This window comes from Elgaria multicarinata, chromosome 10 (assembly GCF_023053635.1).
Source record: "Elgaria multicarinata webbii isolate HBS135686 ecotype San Diego chromosome 10, rElgMul1.1.pri, whole genome shotgun sequence".
Taxonomy (NCBI): domain Eukaryota; kingdom Metazoa; phylum Chordata; class Lepidosauria; order Squamata; family Anguidae; genus Elgaria; species Elgaria multicarinata.
In genome coordinates, this window is record NC_086180.1 from 44,692,291 (window position 1) to 44,719,847 (window position 27,557).

The 27,557-nt window shown below is 40.0% G+C and overlaps 1 protein-coding gene across 1 annotated transcript; it reads right to left on the bottom strand.

Annotated features, from left to right (window-relative positions):
- SETD7 (SET domain containing 7, histone lysine methyltransferase) lies at positions 1 to 26,195 on the bottom strand. Its single transcript, XM_063136340.1, has 8 exons — positions 26,123 to 26,195; positions 19,035 to 19,164; positions 17,371 to 17,572; positions 15,585 to 15,774; positions 13,191 to 13,272; positions 11,931 to 12,048; positions 10,200 to 10,357; positions 1 to 8,665 (listed from the first exon to the last, which is right to left on the bottom strand). Exons 1-8 carry the CDS (start codon positions 26,160 to 26,162, stop codon positions 8,485 to 8,487), a joined length of 1,101 nt encoding a protein of 366 aa, XP_062992410.1. The 5' UTR covers positions 26,163 to 26,195; the 3' UTR covers positions 1 to 8,484.
- Positions 26,196 to 27,557: the final 1,362 nt, after the last annotated feature.

Here is a 27,557-nt window from a genome sequence, read left to right on the forward strand (position 1 = left end):
AACAAAGAAATTGCTTTTTGCAAGAAGCTTAAAAGTGAGCCACAGATATTTTGAAACCAAGTTCAGTTACAATATGAAAGTTTCACAAAGAATATAGGAAGAGAGAAGAAAACAGTTACTATAATACACATTTTAAAAGTGAGACTTCTAATTAAGATTCTAACTAGAAATGCAATTTGATATGACAGCCCTCTTTGCAGGATTGTATTAGCTGAACTTTCAATTTCAGATGTAGCACTACCTTTGAAAATGCACAATTTCATATGGCAGTTATTTTCCAATTTTGTATATAGACATTTCTGTTTAAATAGCTTTTTCAATTTTGGTATTTAAACATTTCTGTAACATATGGTGACATTTCTGTAGTCTGAGGTCAAGGAATTTGTTCACAAATATTAAAATACATTCTGCACAAATCAGAAGTGGATTTACATAACTATATTGGCGTATCATCCTATTTTACATTGAAGAATTCAAATTAATAGAATGGTGCGTTCCAAAAATGTAAACATGAACATAGGCTTGTATTTTAAGAGAGAGAAAAAGATGCACAAATTAAATTCCATAGCCTTCTTTGCAGTTCACTTCCTGGACATTACAAGGTAATCTTGATACTGTAGTTTACCACCACAGGCTGGTTTGTTGTGTACTCATACTTTAACCTGAGACATGGAACTCAAGACATTTAGTCTAATTTCTAAAAGTTTTAACCACTTCAGTCCCCATGACAGAGCAGCCAAATATAATCACCATTGATGGCCTCCAAATATGGCCATTGTGGTAGCAACTGAGTGAATGTTGCATTACAACAACATGGGCGCCAGACACTGGGAGTAGACTTTTTGTGGGTAAACTGCCTAGCTTCATCTACTTCAAATTGGACTTTGTGGGTCTAAAACTGATGCGAATGTTGTTGGAATATGATATATGTCCATTTATATATTTCAATGAGAAATTTTTCAACATTTAACCCTGATCACATTTTGTGAATGCATAGAATCTTTCCAAAGCTTCAGATTTATCCCTTCCTATGGTTTTAGTCATTCATTTTTTTCCAAAGGTTATTCATAATTTATGTAGACCAATTATTATGGATGTATGAGAAATTCGTTTCAGCTCATTTTTTATCAGGGTTTAGCCAGTTTGTAGCTTCCAGACTGGACAGTCTGCAATCAAAGTCTGAACATTTCTGAGCTTGCACTATGATTCACATACCAAAAAATAAAAGTGTTTGACAGCATCTGTGCATTTGAAAAATGTGCACAAATACACTTCAATCTATCAGAGAAGAATGTGTGCTTTTCAAAGTTGTACACAGTTGATACATACATTTGGAAAAATATACACAAAAATGCAGATTTTCATGCAAAAAGAAAAAAACAATGTTTACAATCAATTTGGAACGAGCGTTTAGATGGAATTTGGATAACTCTGGCAAGGTCATGTTTTGCTGATTCACACATCCCTAAGAAAATAGATTATTGATAGAACTACATTAGTAAGCATTGTACATATTGCAATACTTCTGAAACCATTTTCTACTAATGTCCCTTAGGGGAAGAATTATTTTTCTATCTGCTTTGTCATGGGTTGTGCATGTTGATCCCATCAGTGAAGCCTGTGCTTTCTTATTATCTTGAATACACCTGAACAGGTATAAGACATTTATAACAAAATCCCCAAGTAGTCCACTTCTGTGGAATTCTTCAAACCTTGCATGCTTTCTTTGGGACATTACAATCTAGAAAGACCTGTGTTCTGATCTAAGCACCGCTTTGCTCCTCTGCAGCTATGTTTGCTGGTTTGTTGTTCAATTGCACACTGATAGACCATTTTGCCTACATCGAAAAATTAACAATACTGTATCTTGAGGTTAAACTGAATATTTGTACTAAAAATATTGCATGTGAATATAGAAGCTGCCTTATACTGAGTCAGACCATTCATCCATCTAAGCCAGAATTGTCAACACTGACTGGCAGCATCTCTTCATGACTTCAGTCAGGGTCCTTTACTAACTTGAATATGTGCATGCAAAGAGGGATGGCCCTAATTCAAAGATGGTTCAGATTGGGGTGGTGGTACCAAGTTTAAAATGAATGTTCCAGCAATTTCATACTCTTTTTCCTTGCAGAACAATGACATCGAATTTGGAGAATTGTTTTAGATACTCCAAATTATATGACTTTCATCAGCCAGCTATATTCCAAAAGAGCAAACTAAAATAGGACGCTGTCACTAGAGAATACCCAATGGCCTATTAAATAAGCCTTACCCTTTTTAAAATGGCCATAACCATAGAAATTTAAAATGTTTAAAAGGGTTCAATGTTTTATTTCAGTCCCTACCCTTAATATCTATTATCATTATCTTCCACATTCTAGATCTGATCCTAATCCCAGTTTCTCAAATACCTTGCAGAACAAATGGGACTCATATTAGGTTTCTCATGTTTATTGAGTAATCACTGTTTCTTTACCCTCCTTTACCACAAGGCATGATAAAACCTCACCCTCTGACTCCTAAATTGGTCAATATAATTTCCAGAATTGGATTGACTAGATTTGGTGTCCTCTGCATATTTCCTTCAGTTTCAGAGGATTATGACATCTACTACACATTAACCACTGACCTCAAAAACCCAAACTCCATAATACAACAGAAGGTTAATATTTTATATATCTGTCATATTGGAATCCACGCATTTCCCAAAATGGCTCTATCTACAAACCTGCAAAAGTGGGCTTTCTTACAACAATTTGCTTTCTTTTTATATCTAGCACTCCAACTATTATCATATGGTTTATTGTTGCCATTGAATATTAAGTAGTAGGAAGCAAAGTTTACAAGTGTCAAAGATGTCTGTATATTTCATTAACATTTGACAATAAAAATGAAAAGGCTACATAAAGTTCTCTCTCAGCCTGACGCTTTCATCAGTTTAAACAGCTGATTAATTTCTGTCTTTTAAAATGTTCCATCTGGTTTGAATTTCTATGCTTTTGTATTTAAAAACAGACTTACAAGTATAAGTCTTGAATCATATATTTTACATATGCATTCTTCCATTAGAATAATTCTATACAACTATGATCTACATATACACACACACAGAGTCTAAAATCTTGCAAAGTATCCCATCTATGATTTTATGGCTTAGATATTTCTTTGCTTTTCAATAGGCAATACTATAGACTTCATTTTGGTTTTAAATTTAATAAAAATTTTAAAGGAAAAAGCTATCTTGCCGTAGAAACAGATGACATTAAGAAATGATAGCATTCAAAACCTTTGATTTATGCAGGTATCTTGCAATTGACCTATTCTTCAGCTAGTGAATTAGCATTCCTAAATAATAGTTCTATTGCTGCTAACAGGGCTAAAGACAATTTCCCACCAACATATAGATCAGAAGATTGCACAATCATAACCTTTCAGGTGAAGTTAAGATTATGCTCCAATAAAGATGCTTTGAAACATTTGAGTTTTAATAAACTTTACATGTAGATATTTTGTAACATAATTCTGTCATTGGGAAAGCGACATATGATATGTTGGTTTCACCAGCACACACAAGCTCAGAAAATGAATGCTGAAGACTTTACTTAGTACTGATTGCACCAATCACTGCTAGGCAACGCAGGACCCAACGCAGAGCTAAGTTTAACTTGCCAGGTCCTTTCCACACAAAGACTCCTTCCTTTTCTGCAGCATAATCATCCTTTCACACAGTCACTGTATAGTACTAGTTTGGGACTGGGCCAGAGGGAAATCTGGGAAGGTCAAATATGGCCCATGGGCCTTATGATGACTATATCTGCACTGGCTTAAAGTCAAAGATCTCTGCACCAAGAGTCAAAAGCAGAAGAACATTTGCTCCAGGAAAAGAACTAATGATTAATTTCCATATAGTTATTTGCAGCCTTCCCCAACCTGATGCTCTCCAGATGTTTTGGACTGCAACTCCCAGCATTCGTAACCCATTGCCCATGCTGGCTGTGGCTGACGGGAGTTGAAATATAAAAAATCTGTAGGATTGGGGAAGCCTGGTTATTTGGGAGTCAAAACATGGAATCATCATGTACTCATATCTTTGAAAGAACCCCCTGTAGTCTAAAATGGGGATTGTGGGTGACATTCCAGGTTCTTGTAGGCTTTAGGTACAACTAAATTTATTGTACTCTAGGAGCCTACACATTCAGTAGCAGGAACTATCTAGGAACAGTCTTTTGCATAGAATGATAGGTATATATAATTCCTGGGCATAAAAAAGAGGCACAGACTATATCAAGCCACAGTCACTAAAACAAAGTGTTAACAAAATGGTAGGGGCCACTCAAGAACATTGTCCACCAATACATGAAAACCAAGCAAATAGCCTACAGCAGCTTCACCCAAGCGCAGATAAGAACATGAGTCATAAGGAGACTGGGGGAAAACATTACCATGTGCTAGGAAACATGATATCCATCCCCTGATACACAAACATGCAGATATATTACACCAACTATTTAGATTCACTCTTACATCCTACCTATAGCTCATAAGATCCAAGCCACACACACAAGATACTGGGCTCATGTAGGACCAATTAAAAGCACTGCATGCAACACTCCCAACATTTCAAACCAGAATAGAGTTTAGAAATTATGAAAGGCTCTGAAAATTCCTCTAAGCCTGACTTTCCAGAACATGGAGGTAGCTGCTGTACACATAACTTACTCAAAGCAAGATCTACAGTGACCTTTTTAAAGTGCTTACCCAATTACTGGTCGATTATAGGACAAATACATGCAGAAGAGAGAGGAAGGAGTTTGAATTCTGTATTTTAACCCTTTAAGTTTCCATTAGTTTGTTTTCCAAACCTAATTCTAGCTGAATTTCTCTGAATCACCTTTTGTGACACCATATTAACAAATACCACCACCTAACACAAACTGTTCTATAGAAAAACTGTAGTTGAAAGCAAGGAGGAGCTCCTTTTTGAAAAGGATGGAGCCCACTGGACTAATCACACTTCTTGATAATAGCCAGTGTATTCCCACCCACCCACCGACCCACACACAGGGGACTAGATCACTCATTCTGCTTGATTGGAACTGGTCTTAAAAGTAAAAATTTTCTCATGAAAGTTAGATCTTCCAGTAGCTATTAGCAATTAGTTATTTGAAACATCCATGTCCAGAAGTTCTAATGATCCAAGATTGTGGGAATGGCCATTGCCTTCAATTCCTTGTTCATAAACCTTCAGAAATATCTAACTCATCTCTGAAGGAGAGCATAATGCTGGACCGGAGGGATCTTTATCTGATCCAGGAAAGCCATTCTTTTAAGGAAGCCATGGCAACTATAGGAAGAGCAGCAGATAAAACAACTTCTAATTAATATATCTCCTGTTTAGAAAAATATCGTTCTGCCCTAATACATGAATCTGATTTATTAGGACGTACCAGCAAACAAATGCTTGGTTTTTGTCTTTAAAAAGCAAACATTAATCAAAACAATCCACTTCTGCCCCATTTAGGCATTACTAGCCTCTTTTTTTCTCTTTTTTTTTTTTTAAGGAAGTGCTATTGCTAATATAGTCAAATCATGCATCTTGTGGGGTGTGTTGTTTTGCAAGATAGTTAGTAAAGTTGTAATTTTTTTGAAAGCAAAGTCAATCTGCACACACCAAGAGGACAAGCGTTTTCCTAAGAAGACGATTATTATTGTATGTCTGACTTGTATTGCATTAGACAAAGGATTAAAGCTGGTGGTAGTGGAGTGGAAGCTCCACTGCAGTTGTCAAGTACCCAAAAGGCTGCCATAAAGCAGACAAAGAAATCTTCTCACTGAAGAATGTAGGTTTAAGCTTGCAGCAAAGCAGGCTTAGGTTGACTATCAGTAAACACTCCCTACTTCTAAAAACAGGCAATGGAACCCACTGGCAGGGCAGCTGAAGAATTTCCTTCCCTGGGTCTTTTTTTAAAAATACATTGATGAGCATTAGTCAGATATGATGAAGTCTACAGAATCATATCTGTACTTCTAGAATAGAAAAACAGTAAGACCATATTATTATAATCAGGAGGAATTATTCTAATACTCCTGCATCTTGACAGTGATGTCAGTAATTACACAGACTGCAACTGTTGTAATATCAGATATGCAATGTGGCCCTAAGCATGTTTATTAAGAAATAAGTTCCAATGTGCTAAATGGGACTTACTTCCTAATAAATGTGCTTTGGATTGCAGATTTAGAATCCAAGGTACTATTTCAAAAGGAACTCCATGCATGCAAACACCATGGCTCCTGTCTCGCTACTGAGTAATTTCATTTAAATCCAAAGAGTGTTCCATCAAAATCAGTAGTATTTATCTGCAAACATGTTCATGAACTAACAGCAATTTGTGTTGTACTTAAATGCTTGTAGGTAAGAGCTGCATATCATTTTTCCTCTTCATTTTGTACCTATTTGCAGAAGCAGCATTATAATTTCAGCCTTTGTCAGCTACTTCCATGGAGTGAGGATGAGTTCAGCCTCAAAAAGCCCAGCTGATTTAATGAAATCTCATCTGTGTAGGCTGTTTGCCATACTTGAATATGCTGAAACGACGTGTGAAAGTGAAAAGTTGGAGAATCGTCAAGGCTCCCATTCACTGTTCTTTTGCAGGCATTAAAAGAAAACTTTAGGCAGGCATTGAAAGAAATCTTTTTGCAAAATTCATTCACTGTGCAAGCCTCATCCTCATCCAGAAAAGGCTCTTATTTGAAATAAAGTGGACAATTAATAAAATTCTCTCTGTAAGTACATTCAGTGAATATCAGTCACAGTGATGACGATTCTCCAATACCAAACACCAACCTTTTTTCTTTTAGTTCATCCTTATACATTTTCCATGTTGAAAACCTAACCTAGCACCTGAAAAATAGTTAAAGCCTTTTCAGATTTGATCTGTTAGAATGCAAGTAAAAGAGCAGATGAGAGAGGGAGGTAAAAGCGATCTTCAAAATGGTACTGAAAAGTAATGGGAACATTAATAAAATAGTGAATTACCCAACCTGTTTTGAGGAAGCCTTTCTCGGGGCACAAGAATTCAATTTGTTGAGTTATTCTAGTAAGGCTTTTCAATACAATTTTGAGTCTTGCCTCCCCTGTCCCTTTTGTATTTGATTCTGCCCACCTCTCTCACACTCCATCTACAAGTTGAGTGATCAACCTGCAGATAAAGAACATATGCAAAAGTCTCTTTCTATAGGAGTAACTGACAATGCAATCATATTCAGAAAAAAAACAAATGCCAACATGATACCTGATCTGCAGACCCTGCTTTCCATTATTGTTTTACTGATCACAGATAAAAGCTAGTTAAGAACTATAAATGTATTTTATAATCACCATAAAAACTATTTGACATATACATAAATGTAATTAATTTTACCATAGAAATACAATTTTTGCTCTTAACCTTTCAAATTACTCTCCATTTTCTTCCATTCATATAAATATAACGATAAAACAAACAGGGTTCCAACGTCCAACTCCTCTGCTTGTTTTTGAGACCCTATCTATCAAACAACCCTGCCTCTGATTAATATACTTCTCTCTCAGGATCCCTAGAATCCACCATTTAGAAGCAGTAAAGGGAAGAGTAGAAGGAAGAGGATTTCACAAGCAAGCAATCTCTTGATACAATGTTGAATCACTTGTTTCCACACCAATTATAATTCTCTTGTTTTCAAGGGTTTTTTGTCTTTGTAAACACACACACACACACACACCACAATGACTAGAAGTTATTCAAGTACGATTATCATAATTAAAGTTGCACCAGCTCTGATTTTCCTAGGCACATTTCTAAAATTCATTTGTACACAGAGCCATAAAAACCTACATATAATATTGTTGTTAAAACCTTTGTGCAGTCTTTGTCTTTTAAGGAAGTGACAGTGGACAGAGAGACAGAGAGAGAGAGAGAGAAGAGAGGAGCTACAAAGGCCAACCTCCTGGGCACCAACATAGAAACAGTTCTAAATATTGTCAAAGGTTTTAAGAGCACAAATTATGCTACTTTTCTAGAATATAAAAAACAGCACAGTTCTATTACCATTAACAAAATGGTATGTGTACAAAATGCAGTTGCACAGTAACAACTAGACTGTACAGTTGGTAAAACCCCAATCTTTTTATACCCTTCTGCTAGATGTTGACAACTTTGCATATGATACAGAATGGTTGCCAAATAAATCCATTTCTTTCTATACCATTTTAAATAGTTATTTCATAACACTAGCTAAAGTTTTAACAGGTGCTCTAAGGTAATGGTTAAAACTTGTTAGTATGCAACAACAATAACAAAACCCAACTCCAAACCACCCTTCTCTGACACAGAGTGAAGGGTTCCAGAACATCAGTATAAACAATCCCTGACTGTCCTGATTCCAGTATCAAGGGTAGTGCATAGATCCAGTTTTCTGAACTGAGACGCTGCTTGCATTTCACTTTTTCTGGGAAGCCTGGAAGGCTTTCAGTTGCACCAGATACCATTCTGGTGCTTCTGGCCCATTTTGTCCAGTGGAACTGTGATCATATCCATAAGCCACTGTTAATTCTTCATCCTTCTCCACAGCCCTAGTAGTGCGAATACATTTAATCAGCCCAAATCGAGGATGAACAAACCTAGAAAGTAAGGAGGCATATACTGTTATTACCAGGAAAAGAAAACCATTTACTTGTTTCCATGAACATTTTAAATCTATCCCATGCATTTCTTCAAAATGTTTATTTGGCTCTTTATGCATTTTATTGATTTATTTATAATACTTATATACTGCTTTTCTACAGATATCACCAAGGTGGCATACAACAATGCACATAAAAATACATAAAACACATTACTTCTTGATAAAATTGCTTTAGCAAGTCTCACACTTCTATTTATGACCAGTGCAACCCTATGCAAATTCACTCCCCGGAATTAAAAACCTTTATTGAGAACATCCAATATGTTTGGATGAATCACAGTGGTAGCCATGTCAGCCTATTTTTAGAAGAAGAAGATCCCCATGGCAAGTCACAACCTGCTTTGGAAAGTCCACTCAGCTTCAACAGTGATTTACTATGCAGAATGGGAGGCTGCCATTCTAAAGATAGAAGCTGCAGACTCCACTGGACACACAAAAGTTGTGCAGTTCTTTGGATGCCAACCAAGAACAACCAATGTCTTTGAGCCCAGCAGAATTCACTTGAAGTGTTGCCTTAAGTTTCATTAAAACATGTTTGCAGTGCTAGGCTATTCTGAATATTCCTGCAAAACACTGACCTTCTAAAAGCAAACTTGTAAAAAATTATTTGCGTGAATTTCCCAGGTTGATGCTGGAGTAACAGAAGTATTCTGGAAATTCAACATATTACAAGTACTGTGGATAGTCCAAAACATATTGCATTGTTCTTCCAAATGACCACGTGGCTTGTCTTTCTACTTATCCACCACAACCTATATTCAACAGCACCCCAAAGGTCTAAAATTGAAAAACCTCCTACTGCAGTCAATTGCTCCTGGGCTCTCTTCTCCCCTTCTCTGTAGATGCCTAACCATATTTTCCCATCAAACCATCTTGCTCGTGCCTAATTTATACAGCTCCATTTAAAGAAGTCAGAGGTTTTGTCATGCAGGGACATACAAAGGCCACGCCCGTTCACACAGTTAACAGGAATAATTGTGGACTGTCTCATCTGAATGGCTGTCTATCCCGGGGTTAGTTTAATTGCACAAGTAGCCTAAGAAGTTTGCTCGGATACCAATATAGTTTTAAGAGCACCAATAAAGTGACATAAGGCATTCCCCAGAATTTCCTGCAATGTCACAGAAGTTGTTGGGGTAAAACTTATTTCAAATGCATGTTGAAATGCATCTCAGCATCTTCAGAAAAAAGATCTTGAGACCTACCTCTGCTACTGTACACTGTCACCATTTGGGGACAGCAAAGCCTTCATGTTTAGAGCACGAGGGTATCTTGGCAAGACAGTGTCCTTTTCCAGGAATGCTTTCCATGCTTTCAATTGTACACTGCAGCAATTTCTAATGCAATTGAATTAATGATGCTTGGATTTTGTCTGTTATCACAAGTTATGCATAGAACAGTGTATTATTGGGCTAAGTTCCAACATTTCAAAAGCAGCATCTGGTATCTAATAGAAGTTTAATACTTACGTCTCATAAACACAGTTAGGTGTGAATGAGTGGTTTGCCTTGTGCCCTGATGAGGCACTGTATTTGGCTGCATGGTTATAGGGTTCTGGCACATCTATGACTGTTTCATCATCAAGGGATATTGTATTTCCATTCAAAGCCCAGTCCCTGCTGTCCACCTAATATTCAAAACAGATAGTATGACAGTGTTAACTCCATGAGTCTTGTTTATGGCAAGTATCCCCACAAATTCATCCTTAATATTTCCCCAAACAAACTGGGAAGGAGAAGATAAGCCAGTTCTCAAAGTGACAAAGTGATATTTTAATGTGAAGTGTGTATCTATGGCAAATCTTATTTTTTTCTTTCTGTAATGGAGGGCTTCCCTCTGTGTCCACCCCCCTCTATTCATGCCACAGGTCATCCAGGAAAGAGATTGGTAGACATCAGGCTTGTGAGAACTACTTTGCTTTTTGACCAGAACCCTGAGATCCACCAGTCAGGGACTGGTACAAAATACATAATACATAGAATTAAAGAATTCTAAACCCAGGAATTTGTTTTGAGTACCAGGACCAAATGGATCTCACAGCTCTTCCACACATAAAACTACTCCTGGTTACAGAATATATATCTTTTTCATTTCAGTGGTATAATTTAGGGCAGATGGGAGGTCATTTTGTTGCTGCTCTTGTTAAGTAAATGGAAGTCAGAAATCCTTCTTGATCTATGGCCATAGCTAGACCTAAGGTTTATCCCTGGATCATCCAGGGGTCAAACCTGTTCATCTAGGTGACACACAGGGGATCCAGTGCTCAGGCAGGGGCGAACCCTGGATGATCCCAGGATAAACCTTGGGTCTAGCTGTGGCCTATGTCAACTAACTGAGAGATCTACTAGTAGATCTATAGGACAGAGAACTCACAGGACACTCACTCCACGAGTTCGCCGAGCACCTCTCAGGAAGCCCTATTCCAGGAGCCAGCCTGGCTGAGTGCTCAGCAAAGCACATATTATGGGGCCTCCGGAAAGTATGCAATTTCCCAGGCACACACCCCTCCCCACACCAATCATGGCCTTAAAGCCCCTCTTAATAAGAGGGCCTTTAAGGCCACAATCAGCATGGGGGAGGGAGAAACATGATTTCCCCAGTATTTTTTGCCTCAATGCTACTGGTGGCCTTAAAAGCCTCCATCAGCATTGGGGGGGGGGGGAAGAACTCTAGTGGAGGGAGAAAATATATGTTTTCCCCTGCTACATTAATGTCAGTCACCATTAATGCAGCAGAGCGTAAGGTCAAAGAGTTTGTGCAGGGCTGGGCGGAACTGAATTCTGCCCAGACCTGCACCCCCTTTGTCCTTTGGCAGTGATGGGGCAAAATTCCGCCAGCCACATCCACTGGGCCCCATGAGGGCCACACGCACGGCATCCACTGCCCTCGTGAGCCCAGGCAGATTTTCATCCCATCACTAAGTAGATCTAGATCTACTTTCTGCCCATCCCTGATCCTGGAGAGAAAGATTTTTTTTTTTCATCCTAGAGTTATGAGTGGCCTTTGTCTGGTCCAAATTCTAATGAGTTTCCAGAATGCCTCCAAGATACTAAATCAAGTATATCATAAAATCAATGCATTTATACTCAGTCCTTGTGAATAATGGAACATTTGAACATCATAGCCAAGTGTATGGTAACAAGAAGGTTTCTAAAATGAAGTATTTCAGAAACAGCAATGAAGTTCTCTCTTCACTTTACCTCCTGATGCGTAATTCGTACGCCATTGTAGAAGGACATAACTGTGCCAGCTTCAGCAGCTACTTTAGTAAACAACCCTTCTCCAGCACTGGAAATGAGAGATGTATCTACATATACCCTGATAAAAGGAAAGAGTAAAAATCAAGTATAATGTCATACTACTCCATATATGCACACTGATATTTCTAAGATAAATTATATTGCCCTGTGTACATTTGAGAATCTACAAGCAAAATTCAGTTAGTTAATTTTGGAGTCATGTTTATTGTTTAGATGGAAACTCCAGGGTCTACCACCACTATAAGTACAATGGGACTCCACAGTCCAACATAAATAAGTATTCCAATCAAGTATTCCAATCAAACTAGCTGTTCCTGAAATGCCCCTGGAAATGTTCATTTCCAGAATAGGACACGGTCAATGGAGCTCCCTTCCGTGACCTCTGCTAACCTACCCCATTCCAGAAACTAGTGTTACTCCACTACTGTGCAGGAACTGTGTAACATACTGCCCATAATCTGTCCAAAGTTGTATTGCAAAACTACCCGAATAGTCAGCACGTTTCTTCAATATAATAACCTCTATGTTAAGTTAGTAATTACCCCAAACAGCAGAAAAAGATAAATAAGAACATTTCAAATGGCAGAGCAAATATAAACATCTTTTAAAATATTTCAAAGTAAAATAAAGCACCTCTAAATTAAGATATAGCACAGCTAAACATCAGTCAATGATGGTACTATAAAGAAGCATGGTACTTAATTATTCTCTCTTTGGTGCCTAATATTTTCACAAAGAAAAATCCAAAGTATCGTCTTCTTATTCAACTGATTAGTCAAAGAGACTACTCAAAAGAGAACGGGACTCTGCATAATAAAGATCACCTTCTGAACAACCAAATACAAGTGTGAGATTTGTGTTTTGGGGGGATGGGGAGAAGAAGAAACACTTGATTTTCACCCTTCTATGCTTTAAGTTCCTTAAAAGTAACTTTCAAGAAAGACAAAACAGTGGTCTCCTATTGTTATATTTTTCATGCTCGCATGTTTTAAGGAAAACATTTCAATTCAATGAAGCCCATGCAAGACAACCATCAAGTTAAAGGGCTAATCTGACAAGCGATTTACCCACAAGTAGTCCTGTTTGTCATTTCGAGGAATGAAGAGATGCTGAATAATGTCCTAAAATGTGAAGCAAAACTACCAAATAGTTTCTTTGCAAATATTGAAGCATAATTTTATGTATATAAAATTATTCTACCTCTCTGATTCATAAGGATCAGGAAGAAGTGCATTTGTAGAAATGCAGGATGAAGTAGATTTATCAAAACTGTACACTGGGCCTAAAAAAAACCAGTACAGGAAATTAATGGACAATATTAAAATGCAGGTCTCTTTCTTATTAAAGTGTTATGCATTCAATATACAATTATAAGGATATTTAGCTTTTCAAAACAAGATTTAAAAAATCTTATTTAGGCCTATTCTAATATTGAATAAAACAGCACTTTGCATACAATTATTCCACCCTTTTTTATTTCTCTTCCCAACTGTAAGAAGAGTACAGGCATCTTTTTTGTTACAAAGATTTCAGGTTTATACAAGTTAAAACGCTTCCTACATTATTTTAAATAAATTTTGAAAGGAGGTCCCTTTTGCACAAGAATGCTGTACACTCACTTCTCTCTCCCTCCCCTCCCCGCAAAAACACCCTTGCTCCAATCAACAACATTTACAACTATTTAAATATCACTGAAGTCAATGGAACTTAAACAAGCAGTGTCTCTACAACTGATTAAGCTGGGAGTCCGTAAGATGCGAATAATTTCTCAAGTAATCTTTTAGTACTTCAGTAAATAAAATTAATATACTTCTAGCGTTAGAATTCCAAGGTAAAATGACATTATTTAAAGGAGGAAAGAAATAATGTATTTCCCTTTGATTCTCAATTAATATAAGAACTGGGAACATAATGTAGAACATAAAATTATATTCTTTGTTTATATGGTTTTTTAAAAATATCAAAATTTTGATGTTTCTCTTCAATAAACTTAAAACAATTACATGTGGAACAGGCAGGTAAGAAAGCTAGATGACTAAAGATTGATAAGAAATGTTTTCCTTAGTAACCAAAAATGGACCTATACTCTGAACACCATCAGCCTTGTACAGAGTGCAATTATTTTCTACTATCATAGTGTAATTTGTGCTCAAAGCTTCATTCCAAACAATTTGGAATCACAGATCTACAGGTTTTAAAAAGATTTCTCTTGCATTTAGCCCTACATAATACTGTCAAAAATGGGAGCAACAATTCCTCCCTCAAAGAAACCCAAAATGCCTGCAGGATTCCTGGAGCGATCCCTGGTGGCAGCAGTGGCTAGACAAGCAGTACAGGGGATTGCTCCCTCCTTGCCTTCCTCCCCCCTCCCCTCCATTCCCTATGCAGCAGGAGACCTAATTGCAGTAGGTGTGGTGGGTTGGAGAAAGGCAGGAGATCATGAAGTGGCCTTCAAGAAGCAGCAGCCCAAGGAAGGCCCTACACACTCATCTGCTAAACAAAATGTTGGCTCAGGGTTTGGGGAACCACAGAAAATAGGCCAAGTTTAGAAGGGTGGCCGGAGTTCAAATTTCAAAATGATTGAGAAATACTGCTACATGTTCTTGCTTTGTAAATGAAGTATGAACACTATAGGCAGGATCCAATAGGAGCCTTGAACGTGCTGCTTGTGGCCACGATGTAGCACTTTCGCGGGTAAGCCACGAAATGAGCAGAAACACTCGTTTCTGGAAGGTGTGACCTGCCCCTTTCAGAAACGAGCATTTCCACTCACTTTGGGGCTTGCCCCCATAAGCGCTACATCATGGCTGCAAGCAGTAGGGGTGCGGGGTTGCGGATCAGAACTGATGGTCCTGGCCATGCATAGAATGGTCAATATTGCCTCCCCATTTGTACTTATTTCTCATCTTATTAATAAAGAGATTACTATAATTAGCAACAGTGAAAAGGGAAATGTTGGAGAAAACTCTTTACATACTAGGCCAGATTAAGATAGCTCCCAGAGCAGCTTTTCACTCTACATTTTGTTGTTGGGTATGTATATCCAAGTTCAAAATACATATGCCCGCAACAATTGTGAATGCTACATGCATACTTACATCATGACTTGTCTTTGCAAAGTATATAGGAATAGAAACTATAAGAGGGCTTTGCCTTGAAGAATGGCACATAAATACTTTAAACATAACTAACAAAATGGGAAAGAATCAGGACCCACTTCTATGATTTTTTCTAAGGAAAGTGACAAACTGAAATGTGACTCAGCTGACACAAGGCGTGTGTACTTTGTACTCCAAAATGTTAAGTGAAGTGATGCTAAAATATCACTACAAAGGTAGAAAGTTATTCTGCTTCAGAGCAGTGTACCCTACCATCTGTATCAATTAATTTTGCCAACACATGTCACAACCATTACTGTTTTTTTTAAATAAAGATTATTTTGCAAATTTCTCTAGATACAAAAGCTGAAAGAGAGCAATATGGGTGGGTGGGGGGGAGAATGAAAAAATTGTTGGTTTGAATATATCTTCAATAAGGTATGCATGTGTGCACAGCTGCCACATAATAAAACACTGTACGTCAAGGAAAACTTACCACCTGGCAGCACTTCAAATTGTGGCTTTCCCTCTTCTATGGATATAAGAGTTGCTAACTTTGCTTCTAACATTTCACCATCTATGAACTGTCCATAATATGCCATCTTCCCATCTGGATATACGTAGGCTATCTTCTCTCCCGACATCTCTCCTTCTTCATTAACTTCTCCAACTAGATGCCCACCATCCTGAAAAAGAAGCATAAGTTTGGTACAAAAAAAATTAAGCATGTGTTCTAGGAGAAAATTGTGGGATGGGGGTGGGTTTACCAACAACAATACAGATAACAACTGTGGTCATCAAAATATCTATGTAATACTGTGATCTGAAAGCCAAGGACCATCACCACAAAACCAGTTTGCATAGAAAAGGCTTGTCCTGGGCTTTCCAGTCTTGTTTTGTTCTGTTTCCAAGCCTAATTTATAGATCTATTACTGTTTTATCTCCAAGATTATGATAGCTATGATGGGACTGTCCATTATTTTCACCACATATAAAACAAATACTTTCCTGACAACGTTCTCTGGTTCCCTAGTTATGGGTGTCCAGTATTATTTTTCAATTTCCTAAGGAACAGCCCGAAAATAATTCACCATTTTTTAGTATTTACAATAAGTCTTTTTATACTACTTATACAAAGAAGTCACCTTCATCCCCCTTCTTTTTAGGAAGACACCAAAAACTGTAGAAGTTTAACACAGCATAATCTGTTTTTCTAGCTTCAAAGTTCAGAACATTTTGTTAGAACAGACTGATGCCTGAAACATGTACATGGTCACTGCAGAACCTATTCAGTATTTATTTAGGCAGAATGTCACTAGCTTGAGTGGCCTGAATAGAGCTATTCATATGCGGGAACAAGAAGCAACTCTGCTATGATGGCTCTAAATTAAAGACAGTAAAGAACAAATGTTTCATTCAGAATATTTCAAAAGTATTTCTGAAGATGAAAAGCACAAAATAGAGAAGTAATGGCCTCACAGGTTAAACTCAAATCTAAACATGAACATGGCTGCAAAGGCTCACAGTGACCTGTTTCATGTGACGTGACAGCCCACTGTGGCTTAATTTAGCCAGGTGGCTGTCATGTTGTACTGGGCACACACGGTTCCCATTTTTGCATGGTGTTTGCAGGCACCCGGCTTTCCATGGCGTATTGTTTGTGTGAACCCAGGTGTCAGGGTTTGTTTGAGGGTTGTTTTAGAGTTATTTGATGATTGTCTAACCCTCAAACAACCCATGCTGCTTGGCTTCGCACAACACAACAAGGCATAAGCCAGGTGCCATGGGTGCCTGGCATGTCACAAAAGTCCCCACAGATAAAGTAAGCCACAGTGGGCTGTCATGTCATGTGAACCAAGACACTGTGTGCTTTTGTAGTCATGTATATGTTTAGATTTGAGTTTAACCTGTGAGGCCATTACTTGTATCTTTTGTGCAGAGACTTTTCAGGTCAGTGTGTTTTATATTCATGCACACAGTTTACACGCAGCAGCGTTTACTGTTTATGTTGTATCATTTGCATCCAAATTATAAGAAGTTGCCATCACATCTGGTGTGAAAAACTGCTAGGATTTTGAAAGGTCAATGGCCACCAAATTAGAACTCCTTGCTCTCAACAGTTTTGTAGATGGGAATTACACATGCAGCTTTTGTGGTTCTCGCTCATGGCATGCTACTGGTTTTGTCTTCCAGTGTGACACATTATTGTTTCCCCTACCCTGCTACTGCAGTTACCCATATAGTATTTAAGGGTATTTTTTGAGAAAGTTGAACAGACTTACTGGATAGTATATCCAACAAATTCCATGCCGAATATTATCTTTGTATTGCCCTTTGAATATCAATCGCCCATCAGCATCATATTCCTGCGCTGGCCCATTCAGTTCGCCATCCACGTAAGTGCCATGAAGAGTCCCTCCATCTTCATAGGTGTATACTCCCTGGCCTTGCAGACCATCATCAACATAATAACCTTCTAGTGTGCTGGTAGAGAGAAAAGGGTAGAGCACAGGGAACCATATTTATTATCTAATCTATTTTCCAACGCATTATTAGAACCCTTCCTAAATGGTTTAGGACCCAATTAAGGATTCTCTCTCCCACACAGAAGTGCCTGGACTTTAACACCAACTTCAGCAACCTTCTCTCTATGCTATCATCTCAGGCCATTAGGCAAGTGACTATGAGAGACAGGGCATTCTTGGTGGTGGCACCATGGCTCTGGAAGACCTTCACTGTGGAGATCTGTCAAGACTCCCTCTCTGGATTATTTTCACTGCAAGCTGAAAACTTTCCTGATAGGCTCTTAATATCTGTTGTTTTACTGTTGCAGGCTTATTATAGTTTAGATAACTGCTTTTAATTTATTTATTTATATTTATAGTAGCGTTTTTAAATGTGCTGAACCTTTTTGATATGTATTTTTTTATATATTTCTCATACTCTGAAGCCATTCTGTGTGCCCTGTAGGTAAAAAAGCAGGGTACAAATTACTTACTTAGACACAAAGGGCATGTCTAGACCTAGGGATTGGAAGCGGAGGATCGCGCAATATGGTGATCGCAAGATCCTCCCTCTCAGTCTACACATGGCATGTGACATCCCGGGAGGAAGAGGACATCGCACCCATTTCGGTTTTTTTTTTAATCGAAAATGAGCGCACAAGCGCGCCATCGCTACTGTAAGGTTTTTTTTAAAAAAAATCTGGTACCCCACCCCCACCCCTGATGGGCACGAAGCTCCTTACTCACGAGGAGCAGGGAAGAAACCAGGACCGCAGGAAAAGTTGGGATTAAAGCACTCCCGGGTATCCCAGGGAAAGGGAGGGATCATCCTTCCCTGCCCCCGGGATCCCCTGTGCATCATGTGGACACACAGGGATGATCCCGGGGCGATCCCCGGGATATTGCCTGGTCTAGACATGCCCAAAGTCAACATTAAATAGATTTTAATTAACAGATTTTGTACCCCAACTAGAATCCTTACATGTTCTATGGCATGTTTATGCCATATGATTGCCTCTTTCTTTTCTACTGAAAGGAATGTGGTATATATTGCAGGGGTGTGAATAAAACTCTTTGCTTGTAGAACAAATTACTGATGACATTCATCATTTTCAGCACTTTTAGGTCATCTTCAAGACAGACTGTAAGAAACATTATTTATTCTGTAATTAGCACAAATTAGAGTGATAATTATTTACTGCATCAATGTGTATCCCACCATTCTATAACAATACCCAAGGAAAGTTTTAGCCCTTAAAGAATTAGCAAAAAGGGTGACTGGCCAAAGGTGGATTAGAACTTTGCATTACGATTTCTCCTAGATTGTAATTGTGACAAAAACTCAATAAAAGAAAGTTATAAAAATATTCAGTGTATCAAGCAAAGATGAATAATAATAATAATAAAAACCCCAAAGAAACCATATACATAATAATGTCTACCTTCCATCAAAGAAGAAGAACTTTCCACGGCCATTCTTTTCTCCATGCACAAAATTTCCTTCAAATCTGTCAGTGGATGAATAAGAGACTGTACAGAAACCATGTGGCATCCCATCTTCATCAAGTGCTCCTAAAAACACACACACACACACACACACAATCAAAAGAATACAGTCAATATAGCAATGGGTCTGTGCCAAGGTACCTCCCTATGGAATAATGTTTTTTTTTAATTTTCTGTTGTAGAGCAAGTTCCGATTCCCCCAGAGCATCTCTGTTGTCACACAAATCTGGTTCGGAGTTCACCAGCATAGATTATTGCCCCACCTGCATGATTTTGTTTTTTATTATTATTATTATTATTATTATTATTTATTTATATAGCACCATCGATGTACATGGTGCTGTACAGATAACACAGTAAATAGCAAGACCCTGCCGCATAGGCTTACAATCTAGTAAAGTTGTAGTAAACAATAAGAAGGGAAAGAGAATGCAAACAGGCACAGGGTAGGGTAAACAGGCACCGGGAAGGGTGAAGCTAGATAACTATTATATCTATCCACATACATTGTTCACTTGGTGCCTTAAAAGGCCAGTCTGTTTCTCCCCTCCTCCTTTAGCTTGAAACATTGTTCTGAGTGGAGGATGAATGGCTGTGTGATAACCATAGAGGCCAGCCAATCAGTGTTCTACACAGTCACCTTGAACTTGTAACAGGGGGACTATATTCTACCAAGCTTGATTCTGTTTGGATTTTGTACCTCTATCCAAAAAAGGAGTAAATGCAGATCCAGTGTGGGCTCACTGCAACTAAGGCCATTTCTACACCTGCCTTTTTCCCCCGGGATCATCCCTGTGCATGCAAATGACACAGAGGGGATCCCGGGAGCAGATAAGGACGGTCCCTCCATTTTCCTGGGATAATCCTTAGGTGTAGAAAGGGCCCCAGATACATCTGTATGCAGTCAAAGTCCTATTTATTTATTTACATTTATATACCGCCCCACAGCCGAAGCTGTCTGGGCGGTTCACAAAAGCTAAAAACAGTAAACATTAAAAATATACAAAATTTAAAAACCATCAGAGACATAAAAACAACAGTATAAAAACAGAAGTATCCATTTAAAACAACAATTCTGGGGTCCATTAAAAAACAAACTTAGGGTTCAATGCCTTTAAGTGCCTGGGAGAAGAGGAAAGTCTTGACCTGGCGCCTGAAAGATAACAATGTTGGCGCCTGGCAAGCCTCATCGGGGAGATCATTCCACAATCAGGGGGCCACTGCCGAAAAGGCCCTCTCCCTTGTTGCCATCCTCCAAGCTTCCCTCGGAGTAGGCACTCGGAAGAGGACCTTAGATGTTGAGTGGAGTGTACGGGTAGGTTCATGTTGGGAGAGGTGTTCCATCAGGTATTGACGTCCCAAGCATACCATGAATGCATACCATTTAAAATGCTTAAAAGTAGCTGCTAAGCAATGCATCAATTCATGGTGCAAAAGGGCCTTAAAACAGAATAGACAAAAACTCTTCTGAAACAGACTCTCTTCTATACTTTGCCACAGATGGTAAAGAACTGAAGAGAGCAGCATATATCAGAGAGGGAAAAACTTGCCTCTTTCCTACCTACAAAGCTGAATAAGCTACTTGGGATGTGTGGAGAACAGAAGTTGAAGAAACTCTTCATGCATACCATAGCAATTCAAGTCATATTGAAGCCTTCAGTATTCAAGACATATTGAAGCACGACCCAATAATGTGGATGGTGTTAGATGATAAAAGTGAATGTGGTTATTCCCAATGAGTCAACTCCACCCATACCTGGATTCAGCAACAACCCAAATTCATTCATAACATAATTTCCACCACACCATAATTTGGGACATAATGTCACCCATTTCATCATCAAATGCAATGCACTTCTGTGGAAAGAACTACAGTTATGTTTCCTATAGAGCTGTAGTTTTTATTAGACTCTGTTTTCTATATACACACAGTCATATAGTACACAGGAATTCTAATCTTAACCCACAGTACCCCCAAAGGTTTGTGGGTACTTATAAAAAACATTTTGATCTACACATATCCTATAAGCTCTCATAATTCACTTGGATATTATTCCAATGTTATTCTTTAATAAAATTAGTTCCTATCACGTCTCCTAAAAGAAGCACTGACAATAAAACTTCAAGCATTTTAAAGTCAGCTCGAGTATTTGTCTTCAGAGTTTGTGACCCAGACCAAAAGCACTGGTGCTTTTATAAATTAAGAGAATGCAAAGCACTGGTACTTGGCGGATCTGTAGGAATGAGAGTCACACAGGGCATCCAAGAAGCGTAAATTTTGTAACTGTCAGACTTCAGGCAAAACTCACTTGTAACTTTATATCAATCTGCTTTGCTAAACAGAAGTTGACATTTGTTCTACATAGGAGTTGTTCACATACAATTGAATTATTTAAAAAAATACTGTGAGTGTGAAGTCAGCTTTTTAGTTAAGATGCACATTCAAAATCATGACAATTTGCTAAGCCTCTGAAACCCTGATAGGAAAGGGGCAGAAAAAAACTGTGGCAAGATCTGGATGGATCAAAACCAAAGGGGTACCAGGCAATGAAAAGACCGTTCCGTCCCAACATGTAGAGGTTGTAACAAAGGAAACAAATTGCACAGATAAACTAGGGGTGAGCAAAGCAAAAACATTTCTCATTTCTACTGTTTTACTCTCAGTTCTTAAAAAAAAATGGTACTGTTAAAACACCCCCACCTGGGGCATGAAAGAACTCTATGACCCTACTCAGACGACATGCTAAGCCATGGTTAAGCCTCTAACACTTTTGCAGCAAATGGTTAGTGAGCGTGTTTAAACTGTGGTTATGTAGCCATCATGGTTAGGAATGGTTCACACGACACACTAATTCATGGTTCACACAGCACGTTAAGCCATAATGTTTAGCTCAAAATGCTTAACCACTGTGGCTTAGCATGTCATCTGAACAGGGTCTATATATAGTTCAGATGTCATGCACAGATGACTGTCTGGTGGGGCTTAGACCTGCTGAGACAAGGAGCCTCTGCTGATTGAGCTTTCCAAGGAGAATGACAGATCCAGATGGTTTTCTGATGGCTCTTGGGAGTTTTCCTGTCATCTTGACAGGCAATTTGATGCAAGCCCTGGTTGGCCTCAGGAATGGAGAAATGGCCCAGGCAACTGACCTGATAATTCCTGAGCATCCTCTCCCACTAAGTGGAGCTAAATGAGCCCCCTGTTTTTCCCAGGGCATTGCAGGCAAGGAAAAGAGTGGGATGTCAACCAGAACAATGCTAGCGGAAAACTGAATGAGTCCGATCAAACACAGCTAGAGCTCACTTTAAAGCTTACTCTGTGGCAATGAGGTCGCAACAGTGGCCAGGAGTGTGTTTGCACAGCTGAGACTAGTGTGCCAACTACACCCATTTCTAGATAGGTCTGATCTAGCCATGGTTCCACATGCCTTAGTTGCATCCCGTTTGGACTACTGTAATGCACTCTATGTGGGGCTGCGACCAGATTGTTCACTTTGGTTGGTTGCAAAGCTTCAACAGTCTGTTTCTGGGAAGAATTCAAAGAGCTGGTACAACCTATAAAGCCCTATATGGCTTGGGAACAGGATACCTGAAAGACTGTCTTCTCCTATATGAGTCTGCCCAGGTCTTAAGATCCTCGGAAGGGCCCTTGCTTTGAGACTACCACCTTCAGAGGCATGTTTGCTAGTGAGGGAGGCTAAGTTCGTTCCCTCTCGGCTGTCCTTCTGGAAACAGGCAAAGACCTTTTTATTCAATCAGGCCTTTGGCGTGTAAGTGGGTCTGTTGGGTTGATGTTGTTTTTATTCTGTTATTGTTGTGTTCTTAATTGTCTTTTTATGCATTTGTTTTATTATTTATTTATTTATTTTATTGCATTTTATACTCCCCAAAATAAATCAAGTTTTATTTATGATTGTAAGCTGCCTTGCATGCCATTTTTCTTGGCAGAAAGGCTGGGTGAAAATCAAAACAATAAAGAAAAGTAAATAATACAATGCATTTCCTACCTAAGTAGTAAGTAGACTATTCCATAGGCAGAATCCAACTGGTTAACATCCCAAGATAGACTACATTAATACTGCTACAATGTTATCTCAGCATCAAAGCAGATACACTAATATTTGAGATTGGAGGGCCAAAGCAGCTCAAATAAATAAATAAGGACAGGTCACTTAATTTCTAACACTAAAGAGAGATAATAGAAGATGGTGTGACAGAAGCATTATTTTTCATGGGTTGCATACTTGCTTCTTTTGTCTCACTATTTAATTTAATAAAAAAAAAGATTTCTGAAAAACTGCAAAACATTGTGAACATACATGATTGTGGAATCAGTGTAAATACCACAGAAAGAAATGTCTATCTTACTATTCCCAACTGTCTAGAGGAGGTGAAAACAACAACTATTTGTTCCAGCTCATGCCAGGACTGTACTGCCTTGAACAACAATAAAAATAATAATTAATATCATGGGGTGATTATTGGTATGTTTGCATGTGTGTATGCAATGACTTCTCTCCTCCGTCCAATCAGTGCAAAATTTCACCAGTCACCACTGGTATGGTCAGTATTGGAATAATTACCAGACCACTCCATGTGAATCATCTGCCCAGAATTCTTCCCAGGTTTCCAATTGTGCTGTCAATTCTGCAGAAGATCCTCCTGAATCAAGCCTTGCTGGCTAATCAAGCCCACACACACTAAAAGCGAGAAGCTAAGTGGAACTGCCAGGCTTCCAACTGAACAGAAATATGAAGGGCTCCTGGTTTAGACAAAGGTCAGACCTCAACTATAAAAGGAGCTTTTTATACAACAATAACAACAACAACAACACAGTGTTCAGACGTGTGTAATGGGCATATATTCTATGCATTAGTTGTGTAAGCAAGTACAAGACCCACTACATATCACAGCCATAATTTAGTGCTTAAAACACACATAATTACTGCTAACACAAGACATTTTAGTGATATGTGCCCCATATCACTAAATCACATTCTTAGCACACAATAATTCCAGATTTCTATCTTTTAGTGTAATTTCAAATAGCTAAATTCTGCTTACTGTCTAGTGGTGGTTAGCTGAACAGTAAGTTAGCTGAACAGATAGCTGAACTATCATTAAGGGGCATGAGAAAGGCTTTCCTCTATCGCTGACATGTATTATTTAGAAGGCTTCAGAAGGCATTTCCTCCTATATATTCTTAAATGATTATATGTTGTGGACACCTGTGCCATTTATAGGCAATGGATGAACTAAAACTTTCATTTAAAAGCACATAGTTTCTCAGTACTAAGCATCTTTTCTGCTCATAAATACATCTATTCTAATGCATGGAGTGACATATCCTAGTACCAACCATCAGGACTCAGAATCAGCTCCCAGCATGACTACTGTCACTTAACTCGCTTTCTGGCCTTCAGAACATAAGAACATAAAAAGAGCCCAGATGCTGGATCAGACCAAGGGTCCATCTAGTCCAGTACTCTGTTCACACAGTGGCCAACCAGCCATCGGCCAGGGATGAACAAGCAGGTAAAACACATTATCAGTTTGTCCCCATTTCTCCTATCCAATTCTATTTGCCCTTTCTTTATAGGCAGAGACTATGACGTAGTCGGCTCTGAATAGACGAACTCAATTGATCCTAAAATTATTCAAATAGCTCTGTTCTACTTTTACTTATGTTGGAGAAGAACAGAACTAACTTTATATTTATATAGTGTTGGTATTTTCCATGTTAAAAAGAAATCAAAATGTTTCACAATACAGGCTGCAGTCCACAGTTGTGCTCAAACATTAGTCTTTGGGGAATTTACACATTACTAGGACCAGGATTCAATAATGAATGAATGAATGACTCCTTGGAATACAACGTAGTCACCTTAGGAATTATGAGAGCAGCCAAGCTTAATTCAAAGAAAGAAGCTTCAGCTGCCAACAATTATTATTCCCAAATTATATGTATTTGGAACAATCATATCGTCAAATGACAAAAAGGCAGGAAATTAAGAAACCAGGGCACTAAAACTTGCCAAGGCTTGCAATTTAAGTCATGCATCTTTTCACATTTCATAATGCCCCAAATCAATAAATCCAGCAATGATAACATCGTGAAAGTCTCAAATTTTATTAAGCTTCTTCCAGCCTTTATGGTTTGCTGGAAACTTTTTGACAACACGATTATTCAGGTCTTTAGAAGAGAGACAACAGAGGGTGTGTGTGTGTGTGTGTGTGTGTGTGTGTAGACATTCATAGATTTTAACACCCATACAAATGATGAAGATCTCCAGTGTGCGTGCCCCCATTTCAAATACATTTACCTGCAACAAAAGCTCCCCCTAACAGAACTTACACAAGTTATCATGTACTCATGTGCTCATGATAACATGGGAGCACTCATGTGCTCATGATAACATGGGAGGAACCTGGAACACTTTGGTGTGGACGAACAACGTTCTCCACCCACTGAATACTTCTGTCCAGAGAAAGGAGGAAGAAAGAAGGGCAAAATGGTTTGCAAGAAACGCGGCAACTTCACCCTCCCCTCAGGATGGGCCAGCTATTCATGCCTGGGCTTATTTTGGGAGGGCAAGTTGTATGGGGGCTTCTTCACGTGACTGGCTTCCCCCAAAGTGGGCAGTCCAGGCCGTGCCACGCGCCCAGGGCCAACTTCCAAACGCCTGGCTCTCCGAAAAAGAGGGAAGCCCACCTACCTAGCACGCTTTATCCGCTCTTAAGCTACCCCCCCCCGCCATCCTGAGGGTGCTGGGGGGCCAACCAGCCTGCTTGCCTGCCACGAGAAACTACAGGAGAAAGTAGGCGGGGTGGAAGACACCATGTTTGCCCCCAGAACTCCAGCTGGGGGAAGGGCTCCAACGTGCAGCAGTCACAACGTGGAGCTGGGCAGCGCTCCAGCCCAGAACGGCACCCCAGAAGCCCCCCCTTCCGGGATCCCTACTTCCCCCGGTGCTGCGCCCACGAGCTCCTCCCTCCCTCGCCCAGGCCCAAGCAGCGCAATTACCCTCGACGGTCTCTTCCAGCGTCTCCTCGTCACTGTCCATGGCTCAGCCCGCCCGGCCGCCGGCCAGCCACCGGAGACTCCACTTGCTTGGCTTTGCTTGCCTTGCCCGGGAGCGCGCGCCCGCCCGGCCGCCCGCGCTCTCGCCGTCCCGGCACTCGTCTCGTCCAGACGGGGAGGGCCGGCGAGTGGCTCACGCTGTCTCCCCCTAGAGCCCACTGGGCAGATTGGCCAGGCAGGGGCCGCCACCGCGCAGCGCGAGCGAAGCCACGAAGGTCTCCTCCTCCGTCGTCGTCGCCGCCGCCGCCCGCTTTCTCTCGCCACGCTCTCGCCGCTTTGTTATAGAGCAGCTGATCCACTGACATCACCCTGGGCTGGGGCTGCTCCCTGACTGACAGCTCCTTGCGCAGCCCCCCAAAGCAGGCGCCCGCTCTCCGCTGCCGACGCCTGCAGGCGAGGGGGCCGCGCTCCCGGCGCGCGTTTCTGCACTCCCCCGCACCAGGGGTCCAGCCCCAGGTAAGCTCGCTTAAGCCTCAAGGAGGCCACCGCACGGGAGAGGAGGAGCACGTCGTGGAATTCAACAACGGGACTGGAAAGCGCGTCACGCTCGGGCTGCGATGGATCGCGCGCACTGCAATGGCGCTGTGTGCGGAGAGACGCGACCTGCCTCCGCGACGGGAAGCGGGCAGAAGCACCCTTGGCAGGGACGGGGCGGAAGTAAACAGGGTAGAGGTGCGTGGCTACGAAGCCGAGGGAGACGCAGGCTGCAATCCTATAACTCGGGGCGGGGGGCGGCGAAAGTGCACAGAAAGTACAGCTCTCCAGTTGGCGTGGACTTCAACTCCCAGAAGCCCCTGTCAGCATGGCCCACGGTCAAGGAATTCTGGGCGCTGACATTCAAAACATCTGGAGATCTACTTTCTGCGTGCTTTTGCTGTACACAACTTACCTAGGAGAGTAAGTTTGACCTATCCTACTGAAATCAATTGGGTTTACACCCGAGCAGACATGTACAGGATCCCACCCTTACTGTGCTAAGCAAATGAGCCAAGCTGGGGAAGCATAAATCAGTGGCCAAGTTAAATCCTAAGTAACAGAAAAGTACTATAATGCATCCTGTTTTGTAAGCTTCCGTAGTCCTGAGTGGTGACTCTCCAAAATAAGACATGCTGGAGCTCAGTTGTGCTAACATTTTGCTGCCTGAGGGGAAGAACAGGATGGTGCAGCCCCTTGCTTCCCACTATTCCATGTACAAGAAGCATGTGGCACAAGCAGCTGAATTTTATTTTAACACTGGCAAAGGAACTCTATCCTCCACAGCACCTAAGGCAGAAGAACCGCCCAGGGAGCTTCGGCTATTGGGCGGTATAAAAATGTAAAAAAAAAAAGAAGGAAAAAAAGAAGCTAACCTGACACAGGTTAGATTGCAGGGCACAAA